Source organism: Onychostruthus taczanowskii, unplaced genomic scaffold (assembly GCF_017590055.1).
Source record: "Onychostruthus taczanowskii isolate IOZ18803 unplaced genomic scaffold, ASM1759005v1 scaffold7, whole genome shotgun sequence".
In the NCBI taxonomy this organism is placed as follows: Eukaryota; Metazoa; Chordata; class Aves; order Passeriformes; family Passeridae; genus Onychostruthus; species Onychostruthus taczanowskii.
Window position 1 is genome coordinate 2,027,846 of NW_024504786.1, and position 25,046 is coordinate 2,052,891.

General features: G+C 47.3%; 2 protein-coding genes across 2 annotated transcripts; both read left to right on the forward strand.

Annotated features, from left to right (window-relative positions):
- Nucleotides 1–6,595: 6,595 nt before the first annotated feature.
- On the forward strand, nucleotides 6,596–16,268 carry LOC121345089 (cytochrome P450 2J2-like). The gene is made up of 9 exons (XM_041421637.1): nucleotides 6,596–6,802; nucleotides 8,362–8,524; nucleotides 9,159–9,299; nucleotides 11,230–11,390; nucleotides 12,514–12,690; nucleotides 13,244–13,385; nucleotides 13,955–14,142; nucleotides 15,458–15,596; nucleotides 16,090–16,268. Exons 1-9 carry the CDS (start codon nucleotides 6,596–6,598, stop codon nucleotides 16,266–16,268), a joined length of 1,497 nt encoding a protein of 498 aa, XP_041277571.1.
- A 2,881-nt stretch (nucleotides 16,269–19,149) lies between these two features.
- On the forward strand, nucleotides 19,150–24,779 carry LOC121345090 (cytochrome P450 2J2-like). The gene is made up of 10 exons (XM_041421638.1): nucleotides 19,150–19,290; nucleotides 19,644–19,948; nucleotides 20,472–20,634; nucleotides 20,785–20,934; nucleotides 21,457–21,617; nucleotides 22,013–22,189; nucleotides 22,449–22,584; nucleotides 22,742–22,929; nucleotides 23,382–23,520; nucleotides 24,127–24,779. The coding sequence occupies exons 2-10, from the start codon at nucleotides 19,760–19,762 to the stop codon at nucleotides 24,300–24,302; spliced, it is 1,479 nt and encodes a 492-aa protein (XP_041277572.1). The 5' UTR covers nucleotides 19,150–19,290; nucleotides 19,644–19,759; the 3' UTR covers nucleotides 24,303–24,779.
- The last annotated feature ends 267 nt before the right edge of the window (nucleotides 24,780–25,046 follow it).

Genomic DNA, 25,046 nt, shown 5'->3' on the forward strand with positions numbered 1-25,046 from the left:
TGAAATAGGTGTCATTTAGCTGTACAGTCCCTTGATTTTTGTATCTAGGCAGAATGGGCATCTGGGATTGCTGGAAAAAATTGGGAAAGCCTGAAAAACTTGTGGAGCCTTCTAACAAGACTCCATAAATGGATGACATTAACCATTAATGTGTGGTTTCCAACCCCAGCTCCTCATCAACCTCCCCTTTATAAAACAGAACTTTTGGTAATTGTCAGATTCCCTGGAGAAGCCAATTTCTGCAAGGAGCCCACAACATGGATCTCACATGCAGACAGCACAAGAGCATCAGCCATTTGTGGTGTTCCACTCACCCTCCTGATCCCAGGTGCAAATCTGATCACGGATATCTTGCAGACACCTCAGCAACTGCTCTGGAAACTCTGATGCTGGTTGTAGAGAGGTTGTACTGCAGAAACACTCAGAAATGTCCCAGAGCACTCAACCCATGGATCAAGGAGACCCAAAAATCAGTGCTTGACCCAAAGTGCTTAAGACTGAAACACCAGAAGATAGAAGCAGTAGATGGAAGCACAGGAGACAGAAATGTTCTGCTCACTGGTACAATTTAGATACAGCCAGGGGATTGCAATAAGGAAATGGATCCTGAATATCCAGTTCAGGCTTACAAATTAGGGAAAGGTCAGAAATTCACCAAGTTAAAATTCTTGGAGGGAGATGTCATATATGAATCTAGTAAAGTAAAGCCATAGCCAGAGAGCACTGTCTTGGTGATGTCCTCATCACACCACTCCTGCATGTGTTTTTAACTTGTTTTCAAAGAAGTGTGGGTCTTAAAATCAAATCTCTATTGCTAGAGGTACTCAGGAGTGGCAGTGGCTGCCTTCAATCTATCATGGCCAGCCTTGGAGACCTCAGCCAGGGTGAACCCAACAAGAACTCACCAGTGCCCATATGTTACAGACCTGCTCAGCTGAAAGTGTGGCTTCCCCATTCCCGGACTTTTCTGCTTAGGAAAGACTTTTTCTTTCCACCACTGCCAAAAGGGAGGGGAAAAAAAAAAAAAAAAAAAGGGCTTTCAGAGTAAATTTTACCAGGGCCAGGTTTTCCTGCCTGCCCTCCCAGGGCTGGGGGAAGGAGGAAGACCTTTACCTGCTGCTCGCTGCCGGGCAGGGGGCACCACGAAGGAAACAGGACCCAGCCGTCTGGCGGCAGCTTTTTTCGGCTGGATTTCGGCTCGCCTGCCGGGCTGGGGTTGCAGCTGGCTGGCCTGATCTCCTTCCCTCCCACCGGCTCTCACTGGGAGCAGAACATGCCTTCTCCTGCTGATTTCTGCTTGCCATATTGATTGCAGCAGGGTATAATGGAGACAAGTCAGGCAGAAAGCCAGCCACCCTTGGGAATGATTAAAGAGCAAGCAGAAAAGGATAGAAGTGAAGAAAAACAGGCTGACACTTAGGACGTGGTGGATTTGGAGCAAATTATGCCCTTTTCCCCACCTCACCCCTGCGAGGTGCCTGGGACGGTTCAGCGGCACCTCTATTTCAGCTCTGCCCTAAAGAAGCATCATATCGACCCCCATGAACGCGGGGAACAAAATCCCCAGAACGTGTACAATATCCCTATTGTGCATGGATTTGCAGCCTGATTATTCAGAGCATAGCCAAGGAAAGGTAAGGCTATGACCCATTGTTTTCCTGCGATCAATTGAATACTGTCATTTGCATTTAAAACGCTCTAAATTCGCACTGTCAATATGCCAAACAGCTGCTCGAGCTTTTCAGCATTCCATGGTGACAATCACACTATCATACATCATTGGCACCAGGATTTGCAATACTCTCAGTGTCAAAATTTTGTGGGTTTTTTTTAAGAGGAAAAAAAAAAAAATCCTCCCCTCCCCCCAAAATACCCAAACCTGTGAAAAATCCACTTTTAAAATGATGGCGTTGGATGCTGCTAAGCAGGCCTTCACAGATGCCAACATATCAAAATTCATCTCTTTTCTTCCTCTCCTACAATTAAAAGGTAGTTAAGAAAGAGGCTGTTCCTGATAGACCCACCTTCTGTTTTCTCCTTTGTATGCGTATTATTCATTAGCAGTCTAATAAGAGTTTCAAAATGCTCTGTGCCTCTGCCAGCAGGGCATATGTATGTAGACATGTGCTTGTGACAGATAAGTACATAAACAGCATATTGGCACCAGAAAGACATCTGTGCCTAGAAAAACGCTTGTGATATGTACATAAATGACATTTTAGCTCTAGTCAAGTCCTTGTGGCTTTGAGAGGAATATGTGACTGTACTGTTCTCTGTGAATACTGAAAAGGTGCTCCTTAGACGGGAGAGTTTTCCCGAGGTTTACGGGGAGCCGGAGGATGCGGAGCAGCCCCGGCGCTGCCAGGTTGCGGCAGACGGAGCAGAGCCGTGCCGGGGAGGGTGGGCGCTGCCTCTGGCGCTGCCTCTGGCTCTGGCCCCCGGGGGGAAGCACCCGGCACCCCCAAATCCCACTGGCTGCATCCGGGCGGGATGTGCCTGCCGGGCGGAGCTGGCAACGGCGGCGTAGCTCCTGGGTGCCAAGGGAATAAAATCTTGGACCAAGAAGCCAGGGGTGATGCAAGGTCGGGGGGCACAGGGAGGGCTCCCTGCAGCATTTTCTGCTAACTGCATTTAATTATCTGGCTGAAGTCCGAACGTAATCCCTTCACAACTGGCTTCCACAGCAGAAAAGGGACATTTTGGACTCTAACAGAAGGGGACTGAGCATCCCATCTTCTGGGATCCTTCCCAGATGGCACAGGCAGACACTGTAGGTCTGCTCACACCACTTGGTTTAGGCTCGTAGTGCCTCAGTTTGCCCATTCCTGGTGGCAGCTCCCTGACTTGGAGCTCTAATGAGCACTGGAAATGTTGTGGCCAGGAGGTTACAGGTGAGAGGTCCATGGTCCCAGGAAAACCTAGAGATTACTTGCACCTAGTCTGGGTGAGGGAGAAGAGAGAGAAGATGCAAAACTGGAGGCACTTTAGTATTCATCACACACACAGAGCAGTAAATATGGACTTGGCTTCCCGATTCAGGCATTTAAGCCAAAGCCTGGGATATAGGGGACCCCTTATGTCCCAGTGAGATCACCCCAAGTGGGGAACTTCAACCTAAGAAGCGAGTTCAACCATGTCTTTGCTGAGTTTGCCTCAGGAGGTTTGGGTACCCCAGCACTCTCCATTCCTGGCTTTCTGAAATTATAAATCCCTTGTAGAATTCATTTGATCCGGTAAAGTAAATCCTGAAATTAAATGAGTGTCCTAATCTGTCACTGACTTCAGGTTCATGAAGACTCACCTGTGCTGGACCATGAAACAGCAGCTGCACCTGCGAGAAAACCTTCTGGAACGTGGCATTAAGACAGATATCGGGGTGGTCACTGCTGTTCAAGAGCTTGCTCGTGGTGAAAATGGCCTCACTTCCATGCGTCTGACAGAAAGAGGAAAGAAACAGGAAAATATTCCTTGCTGGGACTCAGGATGGGTCCTTGGACTTTGCTGAGCCTGTTTGTTGATGTGACCTGAGCACGCGGCTCCCCAGGTGGGTGGGAGTCTCACACCTCCAACGTGATGGGTGGAACAACACTGGTGGATGAGCTGTTACTTGCCTGAAAAAAAGTGTTTTGGGGGAAAATTGTCTCCAGTCATTCTCATTTTGCATGTGATTTTTCCTACATATGTTTCTAATCATTAAGAAATTCTGTAGCTTAAATAATGCTCTGAAAGTACGGTAACTGTTGGACTACATTCTGTTGTAACCTTATTGAATTTCACTTCTCTGGAAAAAATAATGGGATACTATATCTTGAAAAACAAATGGTAATTGCATTTTTAACAGAATGTTTCTCTTTGTGTTTCAAAACCTTCTGCACACAGTTAGACATCTAGCCAGGGAAGAAGGTACAAAGCATATGGGCCAATTTCTGTCTCTTGGCTGTTCAAGATGCATTAATATTCAGGCAGTGATGTGTGCCTGTCCATGCAATATGGCACAATTTAGCTATTGTGTGGTATCCTTGAGCTCAGGTGAGGTGGTCAAAAGCTGGGTACTAGCATCAGGGGAGGTATTTGAGGAGAAATTGAGGGAAGGTGGGTCTACATCCTGTTCCCTAGTAGATGTGTAGGTGCACTTCCTCTTATGAATTCAAATTTGCATTATTTGATCTGCAGAAGACCAAAGTTCCAGCATTCATGGTGCTGGCCAGAGGAACAGGTTCATCCTGCAGGTGACCAGGATCTTCCAGATAAGGATCTCATCAACACTGCAGAGACTGGAGTTGCCCAACAGCCTCTGCACTGCCCATGCGCCGCAGCGACGTGACTTCCTCAGTGCTTTGGGGATTTGCACATCACCACGTGCTGAGAACTGGGTTGATTAAAGCCTGAGACCCGAAATAGAATCACCAGAGTTTTGATAACATGCTGGTGTTACTGTCTGCCAAGGTTAGGAGAGCCCTGGTAATACTGGAAGGCTCTTCCCTAATTCTTTGTAAATCTGGCGTGCTAAGAACTTTGTGAGGGGATGCATTTGGACATGTGAATCTTCAAGGCAAAGGAATAGACTTGAGGTTTCTGACTGACAAGACACATGTGAGTACATGCAGAATGTGCTCCTCCTGCTAAAAATAACAATTCTCCTGTCAACCACGATGCACCCACCCCCACAACACCACCCAGAAGAACACATTAACACCTTGGCTTTGCACGTAGCCCGATTCACAGCAGCCACAAGTGGTAGAGGGATCTGCACTCTGTGCATGCTGACAAATCATATGGCACAGCGAGGAACAGAGGAGTGAAACTGGGCTAGCAGAAGTTGACGCCTTATCATCACAGTCCCTCCGAGCATGCTGTAGGCTGACACCTCCACCAACCGAGTCATCTCCCTGGTGCCAGGATGAGGAGCACGAGCCTGCTATCCTGATTTAGCCTCTGGTAAGCCAGGCTTGGCTTGCAACACCAGGAAGGCTGGAAGAGGTGCGTGGACGCAAATGGTGCAGGAGCGCCGTGGGTGCGCCGGCAGGAGGAGAAGCAAAGCACATCCAACCACTGCTGCTCACAGCTGTGCTATGGGCACACAAAATGTGCTTTATACACAAGGGATGTGAGATGTTTCTCCCATTGCTGTTCCCTGTTTGCTGCCTAATCCCATCTGGGAACCTGTAAATAATATTTCAGAGCAAGAAGGGTGGAGTGGAGATAGATATTGTGCCTAAAAAAGACTCCTGCTATAGCCAAGGTGCAGGTCTGTCAGATAGCCTGGTTGTGCTTCTAAGATAATGAAAGACAGGGATAGCAAAGCTTTTTAAAATGGTGAAATACCAGAGAATACCAGATTTTTTTTCCCAATTATTGTTTCTTATGAAAAGCTGCACTTTATTTCCTTAAAAATTAAAGCTTTCTTTAAAACTGAAGACACAGCATCCCTGCTCATGGCAGGGATGGAACCAGAGGATCTTTAAGTTCCCATTCAACACAAACCATAATAGGATTCTATGGCAGTAAAAACTGACCATCCTTCAGAATTTTTCATATTAAATTCCCATTCAACCCAAACCATCATAGGATTCCATGACAGTAAAAATTGACCATCCTTCAGAATTTCTCACATTAAGTTCTAGGCAAATAATTTAAAAACTCATTATTTATAGTTTTGCTTTAGTATAAATTTAGATTCTTTGCAAAAGTAAATGTTGTAAAAGGGAAAAAAAAAAAAAAGGAAAGATAGCTGGAACCAAGTTGTAGCTAAATATCAGCAGGTGACACAAGATTGATCCCAAGTCATAGAGGTCACTGTCAGTCCACTACAGCCTTCCCCCAGGACAGTGTGAAGCTTTATTCAAAGGAGATTTTCAGAAAACCCAGGATTTAAAATATTTAAATGCATAAGTTCCAATCCCATGGCAAGCACATGAGCCTATGTTCTCACTTTTAGAATTAAGCTCCTTTAACTCTCATTTGTGTAGCTGGGAGAGCCCTGGGCCCCTGCAGTTCTTCCCTTGTCTGAACCTCCCCTGACGGTTCCGGCAAAGCCAGGAAGGCTTTGGTGGGCACTGAAGGCACCCAGCCCTTTGCAGAAGGTGCTTAGCACTTAACAGGATCAGCCCCTCAGCCCCTTGTGTGGTGTCCATCACCTCAGATGCCTCACCAGCCCCGAAACTGCGCGATGCCCACCACATGTGATCAGCCCCATAAGCTGCTTTCACCTCACCTCGAATGTTTGCTGTGCTGATAATCCCAGCGGGGTGCCCATATAAAGGAGCCCCTTGTTCAGGGCAAAAGGGAGGAATGCTCTTCCATAAGAAAATTAGGGAGTTGACAAAGTTGTAAAGCTAAAGGTTGGCAAGATAGCTTTTGCTTGGCCAAATGTTGTGAGGTTTCAGGGTTGTTTTTGGAGATCCTGGTGTTTAAAGTTAGTTATTCAGCAGGTGGTCTGGCAGCAGCTGTATATGGAAAAGCAGCTTCCAGTCAGCTATCAGCATTTTAGCTTTTTTTGTTTCTTCTCCAGCCGTTGCTTACTGCTGTTTTAGCAAATGTAACACCAGAATCAAGTCCCTTCCTGGGATGAAAACCTGCGAGTTCATCAGCCAAGATGGAGCTTCAATTTTGGCCTGATTTTGTGTCTTTCTTGACAAAGCTGAATGGTCGGATGCTCTTGGTGGTTCTGGTCACATCTCTTTTGATTATTGACTTAGTGAAAAAGAGACGACCCAGGAATTTCCCTCCAGGGCCACAGCTCTTTCCTCTCGTGGGAACCTTTGTGGACTTTAAGCAGCCCCTCCATCTTGCACTGCAGAAGGTAAGAGCTCCACGAACATTTTCCCTGCTAACAATATCTTACCCTTCCATGACTCTTACCACCACATGCAGAAGCAGCAAGGGCAGCCTCTGCAGAGCTGGGTATATAATAACCACGTGAAATAGATGACCCTCCTTGGTTTTATCTCTCACTATCATCTCCTCTTCCAGGGGAGTAGGATGGTCCAATGGGAGAGAAATCCATAACAGAGGAAGACCTATATGTTCCTCCTTTTTCTTCCCCTCTGGCTGTGACCATTTCTTTCTGGACCCCAGAAAGGGCTCAGAAGGGCTGGGCCAGGCTGGGGGACAGGTGAAAAGTGCTGTGTGATAGCTGGACTGTTTGGACATCACCTCTGAAAATTGTCCTGTCACTGTCTTTGCCAAGAGGCCAACAATTCACTCCATCACATCTGAAAGAAACGTTTAAAATCCTGAGTTAGGTCCTGTGGCTTCTTCTGTGCTGCAGAAAGAGGCAGTGATCCCTCTGGAAAGCTTTGACTCCCACCAGAGGCAAAAAGAGAGAGATTTTATACATGCTGAGTATTCCTCTCTGAAAAGGTGGAAGAAGTTCTGACATGCTGACTGCAAAAATCCTTTCTGGTGACTATTTGTCTCTTGCTTTTGCTTAGCAGGCTGACACCAGCCTGTTTACCCTGGGTGTTCTCAGACCATCAGCATGGGTGGTCCCTGAGGGAATCCTTGGGGAAGGCTGAGGCAGCAAGTTCAGCATATTTTGTCAATACACACAGTTATTAGGAAAATTAATCCCATTTATGTACAAGCACACAATGACTGAGACACCCATTTGGTCCCAGGCTGCTGTCACAAGTCACCTCAGCAGTTTGGGGTGACTCTGTGTGTCCTTTCATGTAGATTCATTCTAAGAAGAGGATGAGCTCCTTGACAGAGAGAAGATATGATCCCCCTTTTACCCTTATACATCTCAGAGGAGACACTAATGCCAGCAAAGTCCATGCAAGGAAAATGGCTGCAATTTGGCCATAAATGCAGTCAGCCTTAAAATTAGAAGTACGTGTCTAGCAATAAGCAGTTAGAGCTCCTGTCTAAATGGGAGAGCTGGAGAAGAAACCACACTACTCTAGACACAAAGGTGATGAAAGGGATAATTTGTTGTGCTTTGCCCTCAGCAGGAAGAGCCTGAGTGTGGTGACCCAGGTGGTGGGACAGAAAGGGACAGAACAGATGCCCATTGGTTACAAAGCAACTTACATCCTTGCCACAAGGCAAACTGGTGTAAACACCTGGTCAAGCCCAGGTCACACCAAATAACAAATAGAAGCAATCCATCTCTTCCACACTACAGCTCTCCAGCCCTTTTTATGCCTTCTGCAGCCTTCATGGATTTTATGACATGCATGTATGCATGACAGCTGAGATTTGATGGGACATGCGTGCTTGGGTTTGGGTTTCTCTGAAGCCCCTTTGCTTCAAGCAGGGTTAAATTCAAAGTCAGATTTCCCTGTTCATGGTCTTGGCCTGGTGAGATTTGAAAATCCCCACCTTCTTGCTCTCAGAGGACAATGGACTCTCTTTCAGCTTACGGGTCGGTACGGGAACATCTTCAGCGTACAGTTTGGAAGTCTAACATTCGTGGTGGTCAACGGGTACCAGATGGTGAGAGAAGCTCTTGTCCACCAGGCTGAAATATTTGCTGACCGGCCAAATATTCCACTCCTCCAAGAAATATTTAGAGGCTTTGGTAAGCACAGCTACAAGGATTTTGGGACAAAACTTCCATCTCTTTGGAATGATAACTGCTAGAGGGAAAGGAACGGGTTGAATTCAACCCTTGTGAGCTGCACCTGTGAAAGTTTGCACAGGGGAAGGCAAGAAAGCTAATAATCTCACAGGAGTATGTTTTAATCTCTGTGAGATTTAGGGATGAGGATGGGCTCAACACCAGATTTTAATGAAAGAGGAGAAATAAATGCAAGCTGCCCAAAGATCTATACACTTGCAGCATTTCCCCCTGGGTTTAATTTCTCCTTTACTTTTCCTGCCTGGGTTGCACACAGCTCCAGAGACGGGGTGCTCCTGCCTGCAGCTCTGCCAGCAGCGTGATAGTACTCAGAGTATTTTGGCTTACACCTTTTTTTCCCACGCAAAGTGACAAAGTAGCAGATTAAAGAAAATCCATAAAGCTAGATCTTTAGCATAAGCCAATTACTCTTGAATTTTAATTCCCAGGCAAAGCCATAGCCTTTTCCACATCCACAAGCTTTCTTTGCCTTGGTTTGGGGCTTTTGTCCATGAAGAATGGACACGGTTTCAGAATCCCAACACTCACAAATGACCCAGAGAGAGGATTGTTCTCCTGTTTTTTCCACCTACAGGGCTCATATCATCCAACGGGCACATATGGAGGCAGCAGAGAAAGTTTACTTTAGCAACACTGAAAAGCCTTGCTGTAAATTTTGAGGAAAAAGTGCAAGAGGAGAGTCGGTACCTCGTGGAAACAATTGAAGAGGAGAAAGGTGGGGGTTAATGCACAGCACTGTGCTCAGGGCTTCCAGCTAAATTAATGATGAGAAGTAAAACTCTTACCCCAGCACAGCTCCAAACGGGCAAACCATTTCTTCAATAGCTCAAATCTCTATCTTACACTTCCAGACTGTGCCTTTTAGCACTTATTTTAGACCTCAGGCCTCCTATTTTAGTTGTTCCTTATTAATATTGAGCAAATATATACTAGGTGGTTATTAAAACATGAGTGTTTACGTGGCTAAGGAAGTGTCTTGTGCATTCTGCGAAGGAATAAATGCAGCTCTCCTGCCATCAGGCACTTCCCCTCAGAGGCTTAGTTAACCTCTGCTTGTCCTTGGTTTTGCAAAGTATTTTAAAACTTGTTTAGTCAGGCTTTCCTTTTGTATCACACACAGATGAAGCGTGTGCCTTGCTCTTTTATGGTCCAGCTTTTAAAAACTGCCAGAGGGATATTAGTAAGAATAATTTGTATGTTGGTACATGGGTGATGTTGCACTTCAGCTTTAAATAGAAGCAGATGGGGTTGAGCTAATTCTATGGAGCTATATATAGTAAACAAGAAAGATCTAAAAAGGAATTGTGAAATTATATACTAAACTTGCTCCATTTTAATTGCTGTTGCACTGAACAGGCCAAATACTCCATGTTGCCAATTGATTATAGTCTTCTATAGTCCTAATCAATAAACTAATTAAGCCGCTGCTTTGGGCCTTTCTTCCCATTAGTAATGACAAATAGTGATCATGTCCATCACTCTGATATCTGAGCACCAGCCCAGTTTAATTACTTTCTTGAAGAGTGGAGAGAGCAGCAGTGCTGCAAGGAGTGCCTTGCATTTCAAAGTGATGCTCAACAGCAGCTCAGGCTGGACTGGGCTTGTCACGGAGATCAGTCTCTTGTCACAGCAAGTGGCTCTCCAGGCTGCTGAAATGTGTCCGAGGAGATGAAGGTCTTTGCTCAGTAGCTCTCTCAGGGAACACAGATGTGACAAGTATCACATCACACTTCACTTTATAAATGGGCTCTATGGGCCACATGAGCTATTTCTGGGGTTTACAGGTGGGCACAGAGATCTGCAACCCTCTCCCCTCTCTCCTCCAGCTCCCTTGATTTCTTCATGGTGCACAGCTAAAGCCCAGGGCAATGGTATTTTGCAGTGTGGCTGTCCTGGGCTCCCTGCCCTGGGCAAAGCTTTGAGGGACGCTCTCCTGGTGTTTAAAATTGGCACCAAACACAGGTTGGAGCATGCAAAGTTGACAGCCATAGCATGGCATGCTGCTGGTTGTTTTCCCTGGAAAATGCCTCAGACCCTGCTTGGGCAGCTTAGTGCTAATGCCACAGCCTGCCAGCAGTCTGGGCTGGGCACAGGACAGGATGTCCTGGCCCATAGTGCCCAGGCTCCAGCGGGATGCTGGAGGTGATGGGGGTGGTGGGTACCCCAGGACATGGGGTGAAACCTGAGCACCACCATGGGTGGGAAGCAGGTCTCACCCTGAGTCACAGCTGTGGATCTGATAGAGAATATGGTTTTGACTGAGACAGAACAGGAAAAACAAATGAAAGCTGCCTTTATAATCATAGAATCGTGGAGAGATTTATGTTGGAAAAGATACTTTAGTTGATGGAGTCCAAACATTCACCCAGCACTGCTGGGTTCACCACTAAACCATGGCCCCAGATGCCACATCCACACACCTTTCAAACACTCCAGGAGTGGTGACTCCACCACTGCCCTAGGAAGCCCCTTCCAAAACCTGCCATCCTTTCAAATGAAGACATTTTCCCTCATATCCAGTCAAAATCTCCTCTGGCACAACTTGTGGCTGTTTCCTCTTATCCCTTGTTCCTTGGGAGACAAGATCAACTTCCACCCGGCCAAACCTCCCTTCAGGCAGTTTCCTTTCCTTTTCTTTCCTCCAGGACAGCCCTTTGACCCTCATTACAAAATTAACGGTGCCGTTTCCAACATGATCTGTTCCATAACTTTTGGGAACCGCTTTGACTACCATGACAACCGTTTCCAGGAACTGCTGCACTCCCTGGCTGAAACGCTGCTGCTCATCGGAAGTTTCTGGGGCCAGGTAAAGCCACTTGGATGTTTTTTCCAGCTTCAGCTGCACATAACAGCTCAGAAACTGGGGTTTCTAAGGCACTGGTGTAATCTGCCTTTTCCTGTAGAAAAAGAGCCATGTTTAAAGGAAAATGACCAGGAGAATTGTTTTGCATTAGATTGGATTTATACACAAATCCTATCAGGAAAGCAAGGAAATAAACTAAAATTATTGGGACACATGGAATTAAGAAAAAAAAAAACAAACAAACAAAAAAAAAAAAAAAAAAAAAAAAAAAACCAAAACAAAACAACCCACTACAGGATTGCAAAACCAATCTTATGCCTGGCATAACCAAAAAACAACAGGAAAATCTTAAAAGAAGATCTTAAAACAATATCTAAAAAGAAGAACTAGTAACACTGTGAAAATCCCTATCTTTTCCAACACCCATATTCCAACCAGTTTCTTAAATAACAAAAAAAAAAAAAAAAAAAAAAAAAAAAAAAAAACAAAAAAAAAAAAAAAAAAAAAAAAAAAAAAAAAAAAAAAAACCAAAACAAAACAACCCACTACAGGATTGCAAAACCAATCTTATGCCTGGCATAACCAAAAAACAACAGGAAAATCTTAAAAGAAGATCTTAAAACAATATCTAAAAAGAAGAACTAGTAACACTGTGAAAATCCCTATCTTTTCCAACACCCATATTCCAACCAGTTTCTTAAATAACTTTTATTTATGAAAAAAAAATTGAGATTCCAGGTTTAGAAACAAAATAGGTGGATTTGGTGATGTATTTTCTGTGTGGCCACACACCATGGTCTGATCTCTGTGCCCACCATGGGGACACATGAAGGGGCTCATCTGCACCTACCTCACCTGTGGCCACCTCATATTAGGGGCAGCTTTGGCCACTCAGTATTTGAGAACTTTATCAGCAGAAAATATCTATCTAATTCTCATCTTGTTTGCACTGATTTACCCCTGTGTAAGTAAATTTGTACAAATTGGACTGTTACAGCAAGGATTATTTTTTTCATGGTAGCAAGCAGATTTAATCAATTAATTGAGAGTCCCATCCTCTCAACTATGATACCTGCTTTTTTCTAACTCAAAAAATGCTCTTTTGCTCTGTTTGATTTCTTACCAGCTCTATAATGCTTTTCCTTTCATCATGAGACGGTTGCCAGGACCTTTCAGGAAAATCTTCAGGCACTGGGAGAAACTTCAATATTTTGTGAAAGGCGTGATTGCAAAGCACAAGGAGGATTTGGACCAGTCCGAGGCAGGAGATTATATTGGCTATTACCTGAAGGAAATAGAAAAGGTAGGAAGAAAATAACTAAAACCACCTAAAGACTAACCCATAGAATGAGCAGAGAAGATTCAGGGCTGTTTTGTCAGGGGAGCTCTTCCCTCACACATTGCCTTCCCCTCCCTACCTCTGCCACATCAAACTTTAGCAGCAGCAGAAGCCTGATCACTTAGAAAACACACAGATTTTTTTTTTTCCATTTGAAAGGATTTACACTTTGTCTTCCTCCCTTTTTCGTTCTGTCACACGGCGTAGGAGGACTCTCAGGGAACATGTTCATGTTTCTGTGAGCACTCGCACGCCCGTGTTTGCTATTGTGAAACTTGACATTTAAAAATGCTACCTGCTTTCAAGAGCCACTCTACCGGGTGCAGCAACCAGGGTGTCTGTCAAAACAGTCCATAGGACTTGAAATTCAGTGAAAGTACAGGCTGGAAATTTCCAAGTCCAGGTGTAGATAATAAAGGAGCAGTAGGACTTCAGTTACACACAAGTGATTTTGGATTGGGTTTTAAAAGCATCCCCTCCAGAGTAAGAGCTTTCATTGCCATGTTTTTCCTCCAAGTTTAAAGGTGACACCAGCTCCTATTTCCATGAGGAAAACCTGCTGTGCTCCACCTTGGACCTGTTCTTAACTGGGACAGAGACAACGGCGACCGCCATCCGCTGGGCTCTGCTCTACATGGCTGCGTACCCCCACATTCAGGGTAGGGCTACTGAGGGGTCCTTTGCTTAGCCCAAAATTAGGAAAGGGAAACTCAGGGAACAGAGTTAAACCAGGTCTGCACATCTTGGATGTGCCTGTGCCCCAGGTGTCCTCTTGGGAACCTTTTGAAGACAAGTCTTAGGAAAAGCTGTTGAGGGAACTGGGAGTGTTTAGCCCAGAAGAAAGGAGGCTCGGAGGGGACCTTCTCATGCTCTACAACTCCCTGAAAGGAGGGTGCAACCAGGTGGGGCTTAGTCTCTTCTCCCAAGGAACAAGTGACAGGACAAAGGAAAATGGCCTCAGGTTGTGGCAGGAGAGGTTTAGGTTGGATGTTAGGGAAAATTTCTTCACTGAAAAGGTTGTCCAGCCCTGGAACAGTCTGCCCAGGGGAGTGGTGCAATCACCCTGGGAGTGTTTAAAAGGAGTGAGGATGTGGCACTTGGGGACATGGTTTGGTGGTGGCCTGGCAGTGCTCATTTAATGGTTGGACTTGATAATTTAAGAGGGCTTCTCCAACCCTAAAAATTCTAAGAGGAATATTTTGAATTTTTTTTTTTTTCCTCCCTGTAGAGAAAGTGCAGCAGGAGATCGACGCCGTGGTCGGGCAGTGCCGGCAGCCCTCGATGGCCGACAAGGAGGAGATGCCCTACACCAGCGCCGTGCTGAGCGAGGTCCTGCGCATGGGCAACGTGGTGCCCCTGGGGGTGCCCCGCATGACCACCAGTGACACCACCCTGGCTGGCTTCCACCTGCCCAAAGTGCGTGGGGACCACTGGCCTTCATCCCTCTGCCTTCATCCCAACAGCCTTCATCCCAACAGCTTTCATCCCACCAGCCTTCATCCCAACAGCTTTTGTCCCACCAGCCTTCGTCCCACTGGTTTTCATTCCCACAGCCTTCATCCCACCAGCCTTCATCCCAACAGCTTTCATCCCACCAGCCTTCATCCCAACAGCTTTTGTCCCACCAGCCTTCCACCCTGGCTGGCTTCCACCTGCCCAAAGTGCGTGGGGACCACTGGCCTTCATCCCTCTGCCTTCATCCCAACAGCCTTCATCCCAACAGCCTTCATCCCACCAGCCTTCATCCCAACAGCTTTCATCCCACCAGCCTTCATCCCACTGGCCTTTGTCCCACTGGTTTTCATTCCCACACCTTCATCCCACCAGTCTTCACCCTACCAGCCTTCGTCCCACCAGAGCAGGGTCTTCACAGCCCAAGCACCAAATCTTACCTGGAGGGGAAGCAGCCAGCAGGATCTTACAGAAATATCACAATTATTTAGAAAATACAGGCCCTCTTGATGGATTCTGTGGGGCTGTTATGGGTCTCACCTCCTTACAGAGGAGAACTGTGAGAGGTTTATGGTGCTGGATGTAATTTCCAATTTTAAAAGGTTTATGCCTTAAATTTTGTAAAAGACACCCTCAACACATTACGGGAATAACAGAAAGACAGGGAAGTAAACAGTTTGGGTTTGTTAATTCTACACAACATTAATAACCCTCTATTAAAAGTAGCACTTGATGAAGGGCAGGTAATGAGCATTGTTTCACACACACTGTTCTGCAATTACAAAAGCAAATATGGCATTTATATATAACTGGTCTCTTCCCTCTATATGACTGGTTGCAACAAGGCAAATGTTAAAAATCCAGGCATTTTCCTCCACACTGATTAGAATATTTCCCTTGCTGATGGAGAATGTGGAGATAAACCAGATCAGTTTTATCTTTTTTCTAAAAAACACATTTAAACAAATCAATTGAAAATTACTTAATTAAATTGCTTCAAGGTCCTATGGGAATGCAGTGCTACCAATTTAAAGTTGGTTTGCATTAACATCACCTGTTACTGCAGCTCAGGATGCAGATCAACGATTGGTGATCTGTAAGGCACACACAAGTGAACAGTCCTGCCGATTTTCACCCATTTAATTACATGCCTTAGGGGGAGAAAAAAGCCTGTTTTGCCCTTAAAACAGTGTATTTTACAAAGCTAATAATAACCCAGTGTGACAACATTTTGGCTCCTCTCCGCCGCGTAATCGCCCCTTTTCTCCACCTCTCGCAGGGCACCACCCTGATGACCAGCCTGACTTCAATAATGTTCGACAAAAACGTGTGGGAGACTCCAGACTCCTTTAATCCTGAACATTTCCTGGAAAACGGCCAGTACAGGAGGCGGGAGGCTTTTCTGCCCTTCTCTGCAGGTAGGGTGATGGATGGGGAGGTGGCTTTTCTTTTTGCAAAGCTTTTATTTTTTCCCCAAAAGACACTGCTTATAGAGTAGGGGGTACCGCTCCTGTTCAGCTTCCAGCCCATCCCCACAGTGAAAATCCCAGTCACAGTTAATAGAGGCTGCTTGGAGCGAGGAGGAAATCAATTTGTTACTGCAGGTTTTAAAAAAAAAAAAAAAAAAAGAAAAGAAAAGAAAAAAAGAAAAAGGTTTTTTCTTCTTGCAGAAGTTACATAACTGGGTTGTTCAGACAGTTTCCACTCGTCGCCTCTCGGAACAGGCGCAGTTTGCTCGCCAGTAAACTTCTGGGGAAGGTTTGAGCAGATTGTGTGGGTGAACATTGCCACCTAACCTTTCCAGGAAGAAAAGCTGCTGCAGCCTGTGCAAGGCGGCGCGGGCCGGAGGAGGCTCGGAGCTGGCTGGAGCTCACTCGGGACTCTCTCGGGTTCTTTGTGCTCCTTTTCCAGGCAAGAGGGCTTGTCCTGGGGAGCAGCTCGCCAGGACCGAGCTCTTCATCTTCTTCGTGGCCCTGCTGCAGAAGTTCACCTTCCAGGCCCCAGCAGCGGCCGCGCTGTCCTTCGCCTTCACGCTCAGCCTCACGCGCTGCCCCAAACCCTTCCAGCTCTGCGCCCTGCCCCGACACTGAGCCGGCCCGGGGCTGCCCCACAGCTCCCCAAACTGGGAAATCCCCTTCTCCTGACCACCCCGGAGATTTTGGGCTGAAATGATAGGCCCTGGAGGTCCAGCACCCGCCAGCATCTGGGAGGCCCGGGAAGGGCTCAAAGGCCAAATCCTGCACGCTGCAGCAAACACAACCCTTGTGGCTCTTCACCTCATTCCTGCTCCCTGCTACCAGTCTGACAAAATGCATGGATTTAAAAGCCTTATTACCTCATTTCCACTGTCAGCAATTCCCAGGAAGGTGTCTGCCAGCTGCAAAATCATGGTTTGATGTTGACTGTTCCGTGAGGAACATGTCCATCACCCAGAGACTGCTTAGCAGCCCCTAATGCTACAGCACCCAAATAGCCAAGGGCTCCTGAGGTGTCCCTGCTCAGAGCTGCTGGCCTTGGACACAAGTTCTGGACTCATGACTCAGCCTCAGTTTGGACTTTCAGGTGGCCACAGCCGATCCTGAGCCTCAGGTGGGCTTGGGCTCAGGGTGGTGGACATTCCCTACAGCACCACATTGCTGCTGTGTGATGGAAATCACAGAATCAAGGAATAGTTTGGCTTGAAAGGGACCTTAAAGATCAATCCCTCTACCATGCGCAGGGACACCTTCCACAAAATCAGGTTGCTCCAAGCCCCCTCCCGCCTGGCCTTGGACACTTCCAGGGATAAAATATATCTAAGCAGAGATCTCTGCAGCAGCAGCAAGCATTTTTTTGGATCTCAAAGGGTATATGGGAATTTTAATTAGGAAGCTACAGGGGAGTAAAAGGAGCTTCTACCAAAGCCCAAGCCGCATGGGATGGCACAAGGAGCTGTGCTTCCAGCAGGTCTGGAAGGGCTATAATAATAAGACACAGCAATTTTATATTAGAAAAAGCAAAAAGTTTGTGCTACTAAAATACAAATCAGAAAAGCTGCAAAAAAATAATCCCCTGGGGTTGCTGGGGAGCAGTTCACCTGAAGCGCAGCAGAAAGGGAACAGCAGAGAGTTGGAAGGGTCATGCCCATGGCGGCTCAGCCCTGCCCCTCAGGAAGGAAGTGTTGGAACAGTGGCTTTGTGGTGGGAAGTCACGAGTTCAGCACTTCCCCTCTGCTTCTGGCAAGGATTTGTGTCTGTGTGACCAGCATGGACAGTGGGGGCCGAGGAAGCGGCTGGGACAGGGCACCCTGCACCATGGACACAGCTTCTTCCTATGCCAGGCCTCTCTGGATAAGAGCTAATTAAAATGCAACTCGTAGAGAATTTGTCCATTTATGTGACCAAGCATTTGTGCTTAGAAATGCTGTCTCCTGTGTGCTTCAGCTTGGACTATAGTCACAGCAAAGATTCTTCTTCTTGTTTTTGTTTTTTTGCTTCTCACCTTCCATAAGTGACTTTTCTGTGGGTACCCACGGAGGATGTGGAATAGTTAACAGGAAAAGAGGATTACACCGAGTTTCATTTCCGCTGGTTTTCTCCTCTGTCCCCGGCAGTAGCGGCTTTGCTGCGGTACAAAGCAATCCCTGTGCAGTGGCAGATTTATGCCACAGGGGAGAGTCCTCTGCACATCACATCCCTGCCACGCCAGGCACACGGGGATTCTGTCACTGAGCTGTCCTTCCGACTGATCCCTTCAATCCTATTGCGTTTTTAATTGTTGTTTCACAGTCACGGGCTCCCATGTTGTGTTTTTGTTTTTGTAAAAGAGAAAACATAAAAGATACAGGGACTTTTTTTCACCTATGAAGTCTTCAATGCCACTCGGGACTAGGCGCTGGTTTCTCTCCATTTTTGTGTTCCTTCTGCTGTAGGTCTGACCTCTGGCTTGTGGCTGCAGCTTGTATTATTTGCACTGGTTTAGCAAATAAATATTGATCTCTTCTCTGTTTCATTTCCAACTTGTGTTTATTCGTTACTTTCGGGTTTCCTCTGTTTCCTCTCCTACTCCTGGAGAGAATAAATGATTGAAGTGATTTTTTTTTTTTTTTTTTTTAGTTAAATGCAATAGTGCCATACCTTAAAGGCAGGAGGCGTGAATTTATTTAATTTTCAAGTTGATCCTCTCATGTCACTGCTGGCGAACACATGCATCTCCAGGGGCTCATGCCTAAGTGTGCTTAAAAACCAGAGGTGAAAAGAGCTATTCTCAAAAGCAGGTCTCTCCCCTTAAAATTCCAAAGTAAAACAGAGATTTGCCTCCTCCAGCTTCCCAAGTGTAAGGTTATGGAGAACATGTGTACGGCATCACAACAGTGGCTCTGCTGCACTTCTGTGCCTTGTCATCAGCACTGGACAATCCCAACAGCCACAACTGATGGCCTCCAAAGAGAGAAAAGGCACCCAAAACGTCCCCCAGAACAGGAGGTGGCAGCTGATGACTGCAAGGGGCTGTGGCAGAGCCATGTGATGCAAGGGAAAAGTGCTGCTTCTCCCTGCTTCTTTCACAGCAAAACGCAACAAACGCATCAAAATTCCACGTGGTCCGTGTGCACGATCACCTCCCCAACCCAGAGCTGCTCCTGGGTGGGAAAATGCAGCACATTCTGCTGCCAGCTCCCACCAAAGGGCCCCAGCCTGCAGAGCTGGGCATCTGCATCAGCTTCTCAGCACCTTCACCAGCTCTGTGGGGCTTTGGGAGCAGCTTCACCGTGGGCTGTGACCTAAAGGACAAGTAGGAAGGGATGGCTGGAGAGCTCAGGGCACGGCCGGAGCCAGCTGCTCTGCCTGCACTCGTCTGGTGGAGATCAGAAAATGTTGGTGCTTAGGAAGCGCCGATTTCCGGAACAGCTGTTTACTTCCAGCCCACGTCACCCAGACACACGAAACAGGAAACTCAGTCAGAGGGTTTGTGAAAGGTTGTGCAACCTTATCTCGGGTGTCCCCTGAGACCTGGGGCTTGGCCTGGAACTCCTCAAACCAGGAAGCGAGCTGCTTTAAACAAGGAAAGCATGGAGGCTCTCGGAGCAGCTGCAGACTCCCTGGCACTGAGGAGCTGAAACTGGGACGCAGCACGGTGAGGGCACCTGGGAAGGAGGGAGCAGGGGCATCCTGAGAGATTGGTTTGTGGGAGCTGCATGCTCAAACTGCCAGGTTTTAATCTCAATCCCACAAAGCTCATTTCTGTCATTCAGACAAGGACGTGGAGCACTGGGGTTTAGTAAAGTACTGAGGGGAGGCTGGAGGGGAAGGGGGAAGCTGGGTGTGTTCTGGTTCGTGGTGGGTTTTAAATCAGATGAGAGGGAATGTTTCAGTTTCATCAATAAGGGGTTTAATCCTTTCTGAAAGCTGGGAAAGCAGGAGTCTGAATGTAGCCTTGAGAGCAAGCAGCAAAAGCCACTCCTCGCTGTCCTGTGTTTGCACCCACAGCCGTGCCAGCACATCACCCATCTCCCCCTGGCCCTGGGGGCCTCAGTGGTGCCCTGTGAGCTCAACCTGCCTGACCTGCTGTGGAACACGTCCCTGCAGAGCCCCACCATCCAGCCATGCTGCACTTCCTCTGGGACAGCATCTCCCTCCAGACATTCCTCATCTTTCTCTTCATCTTCCTGCTCGTCGCAGACTACATGAAGAGCAGAAATCCAAAGAATTTCCCTCCCACTCCCTTCCGCCTGCCCTTTTTGGGGCACATCTACCTCTTAGACTTCAAAGATCCTGCAGTCACAGTGCAGAGGGTATGCAGGTGGTGAGCAGCATGGGAAGGGGATGGAGGGACTGCAGCTACACATCCCCAGCCATGCAGGGAAAGGGATAACCCAAACCCCACAGGTAGTGAAGGCAGGCAGGAGGTTTGGCCTCATCCGTGGCCTTTACCTGAGTACAAGCAGGGTGACAAGTGCGGAGTGATTCCATGGACAAAGGTCACAGCACGATCCCACAGGTGCAGTCACAGATGTACAAACCTGACAGATCCGAGTGGGGGCTGGAATGGGGTGAAAAAAAACCTGGAAAAACACAGGACTGAAAAATCAAACCTGGTGAGGTTTGCTTGATTTATGGCCAATTAACACAATCTCCCAATCACTGATGCAGGAAAAGGGGAAAGGAAAAAACTACACCCTCAGGCAGAGTGCACACATTCTGTCTCCCCATCCACTCTTCCCTTGTTTTTACCCATGTCCTCTGACAGGACTGTGCTGGTCTCACCAGGAACATCCATTGCAAATGAAAACCCCTTTTGTTTATGTCCCCTCCCAGCTACGTAAAAGATATGGTGACATCTTTGGCATACAGATGGGCAGCATGAAGTTTGTGATAATAAATGGGATGCGGCTGGTGAAGGAAGTGCTCGTAAACCAAGGGGACAAGTTCATGGACCGCCCTGACATTCCCATTGACAAGGAGATCTTCAGCAAGATCGGTGAGTTACCCCTCAAAAGATGTCTCAGCTGTAGGGTCCAAGCCTTGACCTTCAGTGGTCTGAAACAGCTGGAGACCGGGCAGAGTGAGCCTTGGAGCTTTTCTCCCTCACTGGGAGATGGGCCCTGGCTCACGGGGGTGTTCCTGCCAGGACTGATCTCCTCCACCGGGCACCTGTGGAAGGCACAGAGGAGGTTCACCCTGACCACGCTCCGGAACTTCGGCCTGGGGAAGAGGAGCCTGGAGGAGCGCATCCAGGAGGAGTGCCGATTCCTCGTGGATGTGTTTGGGGATGAACAGGGTGAGTGCCATGGCCCTCAGCAGCTGTGAAGGCAGGAACTGGTAGGGCCTGTTGTAATTTCACTGCATGCTGAAAAATACCACACCTTGCAAGCAATGCTACAACACTGCCAGCATCCCTGCTCCTTCCTACAGGTGCTTTGCCTTCCAGCTGGCTGGGGAATGCAGCCAGGCAACACCCACAGCATTATTCACATCCCACCTTCAGTCTACTCCTTTCTGGGAAATACCGTGTGTGCATAAATGCTGATGTTTCCAATGAATTCAAACGACATCCTGCAGACCTTGTTTTCAGAAGTATACAAACATCTCCATAAGATGATTGAACTGGGACCACTGGGGTTGTCCTGACAAGCTTGGCCAGCTCATGGGGTCAGCCAGGCACCCCAGGAAAGCACTGACATAGGACAGTACCCATTAGGGGCCACTCATTTCATTAATATTTCTTGACTACTTTACCTCTGATGTGTGTTTTCTTATTTTCTGAGAGGAGTGGAAGAGAACTGATCTTTTTCTTCTCCAGGGAATCCTTTCAACCCTCAGCTTAAAGTCACTAATGCTGTTGCAAATGTCATCTGCTCCCTCCTCTTTGGCAATCGGTTTGACTACCACGATGAGGATTTCCAAAGACTGCTGAATCTGATGAATGAAATGACTGCCCTCCATGGAGCTATTACAAGCCAGGTACAGCCCTCCTGCCACCAACCCAGGGCCATAGTTTCTTCTTGGAATCAACCTTAAAAGTCACAATGTTGTTGTCACCAAAGCTGTCATTCCCTATTCCTTTGCACAGGGTAGATTTTCCTGTCATTTCTTTCTTCCTTCTGTTTAAGTTGTGCCATGCTCACACTGCTCTCTCTCACCCAAAATCACTTTTCCTGCCCACTGATTGCCAACCTGCCTGCTGAAATAGTGGGTAACACACAAGTTACCCTATAATGAATTCTGCTCTTCTGGAGCTGAGCTGTTTCCACCAGCTCCAGGAATTCAGCAAGTGCAATCACAAGGTAGTGTCTTGATGTCAGAAGAGGTTTTTCAAGTTGTTTATTCAATTTGTCTTTGTCCTTTTGTGTTCAAAGCTGTACAACAGTTTCCCATCTATAATGAAGTGCTTACCTGGAGCCCACCAAACCATTTTTAAACACTGGAGGTTGCTGAAAAAATTTATGCAAGAGCAGATCAACAAACACAAGGAGGACTGGAACCCCTCAGAGAGCCGGGACTACATTGACAGTTACCTGCTGGAGATCTCCAAGGTCAGCAATTGGGAGAAAGCCCTCCTGGAGTGGGGCTTAGAAACCAGAAGGGACGGGAAATGAGCTCAGATTCTCCATTTGAGCTGCCTGTGAAGCATTTTATGAGCTCAGGACACACATCAGGTTCAGGCCACCCATCAGCAGGATGGGGATGCGAGGGGTCAGCAGCTTCTGTCAAAATCCTTGGGGTGGTCGGGACCCAGTCTGGTGCCAGGACACCCTCACTGTTCCTGTGTCACTAACACACCTTTTCCTGAAGGACCACGGCAGTGACACCTTCCAGGAGGACCACCTCATAGCCTGTTCACTCGACCTAATGTTTGCTGGGACTGAGACCACGTCCTCAACCCTCCGCTGGGCTTTGCTCTTTATGGCCACACACCCAGAAATTCAAGGTACAGTTGAAAAGTCGGTGATTTCCCTTGCTTTTATCCCTCACAGCTTTGTGACAGACCAGTTGGGAGTGTCCCCACACTCACATAAGAAGTCCCTTGGTAGACCTTGTATTGATCCAAGTTTTTTTCCCTGGGCTCATTCCTGCTCTTCCCCCAGCCCGGGTGCAAGCTGAGATCGATGCAGTCATCGGCCAGGCACGGCCACCAGCCCTGGAGGACAGGAACAACCTGCACTACACCAACGCTGTCATCCACGAAGTGCAGAGGAAGGGCAACGTTATCCCTTTCAACGTGCCAAGAGTGGCATCAGAGGACACCTACGTGGATGGCTACTACATCCCAAAGGTAAACTCTGGAGTTCCAGGCACTCCAGGGACACTCCCAGCTCCCCAGGCATGGTGCCAGGCCAGGTCCCTCCTGTGCAGACACTGTCCCTGCCCTGTCCAGAGTTCACTCCCGCTGAACGTGAACTTTTGCCATCCAGAGTTCTCCAGCTCCCTGAAGGGTGCCACACCCCCACACATACCTTTGAGGCACAGATCCCAGCTCTTACAGGGACTTTAGCCCAAGATTACATCAATAAAAATGATGCTGATGAGGGAAAATGCAGTTATGTAACTGCACCTCCAAACTGACAAGAAGTAGAAAATTTGGACCTGCAGTGGGGTGTTGCACAAATAATTTCCGTAGAATTTGACTAAGGATGTTCTTCATGGAGAGGAGACTGGAAGATAAAACTGCCCCTTCTGCTGTCAGTGCCAGAGAAAGTGTAATTTATTTTTCTTTTTTCCTCTTAGGGCGTTGGTGTAATGACAAATTTATCCTCTCTGCTGTTTGATGAGAATGAGTGGAAAACCCCTGCTACTTTTAACCCTGAGCATTTTCTGAAGGATGGGAAGTTCTGGAAAAATGAGTATTTTCTACCATTTTCTGTGGGTAAGATTTGCTGAATTATGGTGCACATGTGGGCTTGGGTTTCCAACTGCAGGGTAGAGACAGAGAGGAAAATAGCAAGGGAAAGGGCAGATGGACCCTGGAGGTGCTACTCAAAATGCTCCCATTGCCTCCCCAAAGCACCACAACCACACTTGGAGCCCTCTTATGTCTTTCACATGCACAGAAGAGAAATGAGGATGAATAAAAAAACATGTAAATTCCAGAGATCCTAGGAACATCTTCACTGAGGCCATTGCTCTGCTCCTACATGGCTGAGCTCACCAGGGGCCTCACTGTTACCACCACAGGGTTCCCCAGACAGCAGCTTCCATGGGGAAGTTGATTTTAGCACCTGCTTTTAAACCAGCACCCACATCTCCTCTGGTAGTTCTTTGGTGAGCTCTCCCAGCATGGGCACATCCAGGTCGTGTGTATGTGTAAAAAGTCGTGCAATTTGGGGGGCAGGCCGTGCTGTAATGCCAAAGTTATTACTGGGAAGCTTGGTTTGGGTTGAAAAACTCACCAAGGAATGGGGTAACACAGCTGGACCACGGTTCTAAGGACAAAAAGCACACTCTGAGGATGCTGTGGGTTCTGTGTCCACAGGGAAGCGTGCCTGCCTGGGCGAGCTGCTGGCCCGTTCCGAGCTCTTCCTCTTCTTCACCTCCCTGCTCCAGAAATTCACCTTCCAGGTACCCCCGGACACCACGCCCAGCCTCCAGCCCATGATAGGCATCGCAGCAGCCCCACAGCCCTACAAGATCTGTGCTGTGCCTCGGTAGGGAAGCCTTGGCCACCATCCTCACATGGAAAATCCTTTGTCAGGGTGCTGAAAACAAGCCCTTGACAGCTCTAGGGGGAGGCTGGGTGGTTTATTTCTTTCAAAGCAATCGTAAAATAATTTTTTTCACAATTAGACTTTGCACTCTGTATCCCACAATGGTGTGATCATGTGATCAGTCTGGGAGCTTCCAGAGCATTATTAGTCTTGTCCTTTGGCATTGTAAATTAATGAGGGGCTTGGGGATTTCCTAATTTTGTGACGGATGGCCATGGTTCACCTTGGCAAAATGAGGGACACTTTAGAGACTGCACTGCTGAACCACCCACTGTGGCTGGGTACAGTGGGAGAGCAATACCAGCCTTTGTTTTATAACATTAACACAAGTATTAATTTTACATTTCCTTAATATGTACTTATCTAAAAAAAAGTCACTCTATAACACTTGTCTCATACATAATAAATATTTATCAAAGCATTTTTGTCATGAAGTGTTCTGCAAAGTGAAGACCAATGCAGGCCAAGTCCAGCAGGGGCTGCAGGCTTTGGCCATGCCCCTGTGTCTCTGTCCCTGCACTGCAGGAGGTTGGCACTGTAAAAGCAAAGGCAATTCCTACAGAAGTGATGGAAAAAATGATCCTGGCAGCACAGCTAGAATTACAATATGCAAAATCCTCTCTGTTTACCTGCCCAGCATCACAGAGTGGCTGGTGTGTCCAAGGGCAGTGGGGTGAGCTCCAGCAAC

Bases quoted from the DNA above. Each gene is read 5' to 3' on its own strand.
- LOC121345090 (XM_041421638.1), top strand. From the start codon at position 19,760: ATGCTGCACTTCCTCTGGGACAGCATCTCCCTCCAGACATTCCTCATC. The intron at 19,949-20,471 runs GTATGCAGGTGG...GTCCCCTCCCAG, and splicing joins CTGCAGTCACAGTGCAGAGG to CTACGTAAAAGATATGGTGA. The intron at 21,618-22,012 runs GTACAGCCCTCC...TTGTGTTCAAAG, and splicing joins ATGGAGCTATTACAAGCCAG to CTGTACAACAGTTTCCCATC.
- LOC121345089 (XM_041421637.1), top strand. From the start codon at position 6,596: ATGGAGCTTCAATTTTGGCCTGATTTTGTGTCTTTCTTGACAAAGCTG. The intron at 11,391-12,513 runs GTAAAGCCACTT...ATTTCTTACCAG, and splicing joins TCGGAAGTTTCTGGGGCCAG to CTCTATAATGCTTTTCCTTT. The intron at 13,386-13,954 runs GTAGGGCTACTG...TCCTCCCTGTAG, and splicing joins TGCGTACCCCCACATTCAGG to AGAAAGTGCAGCAGGAGATC.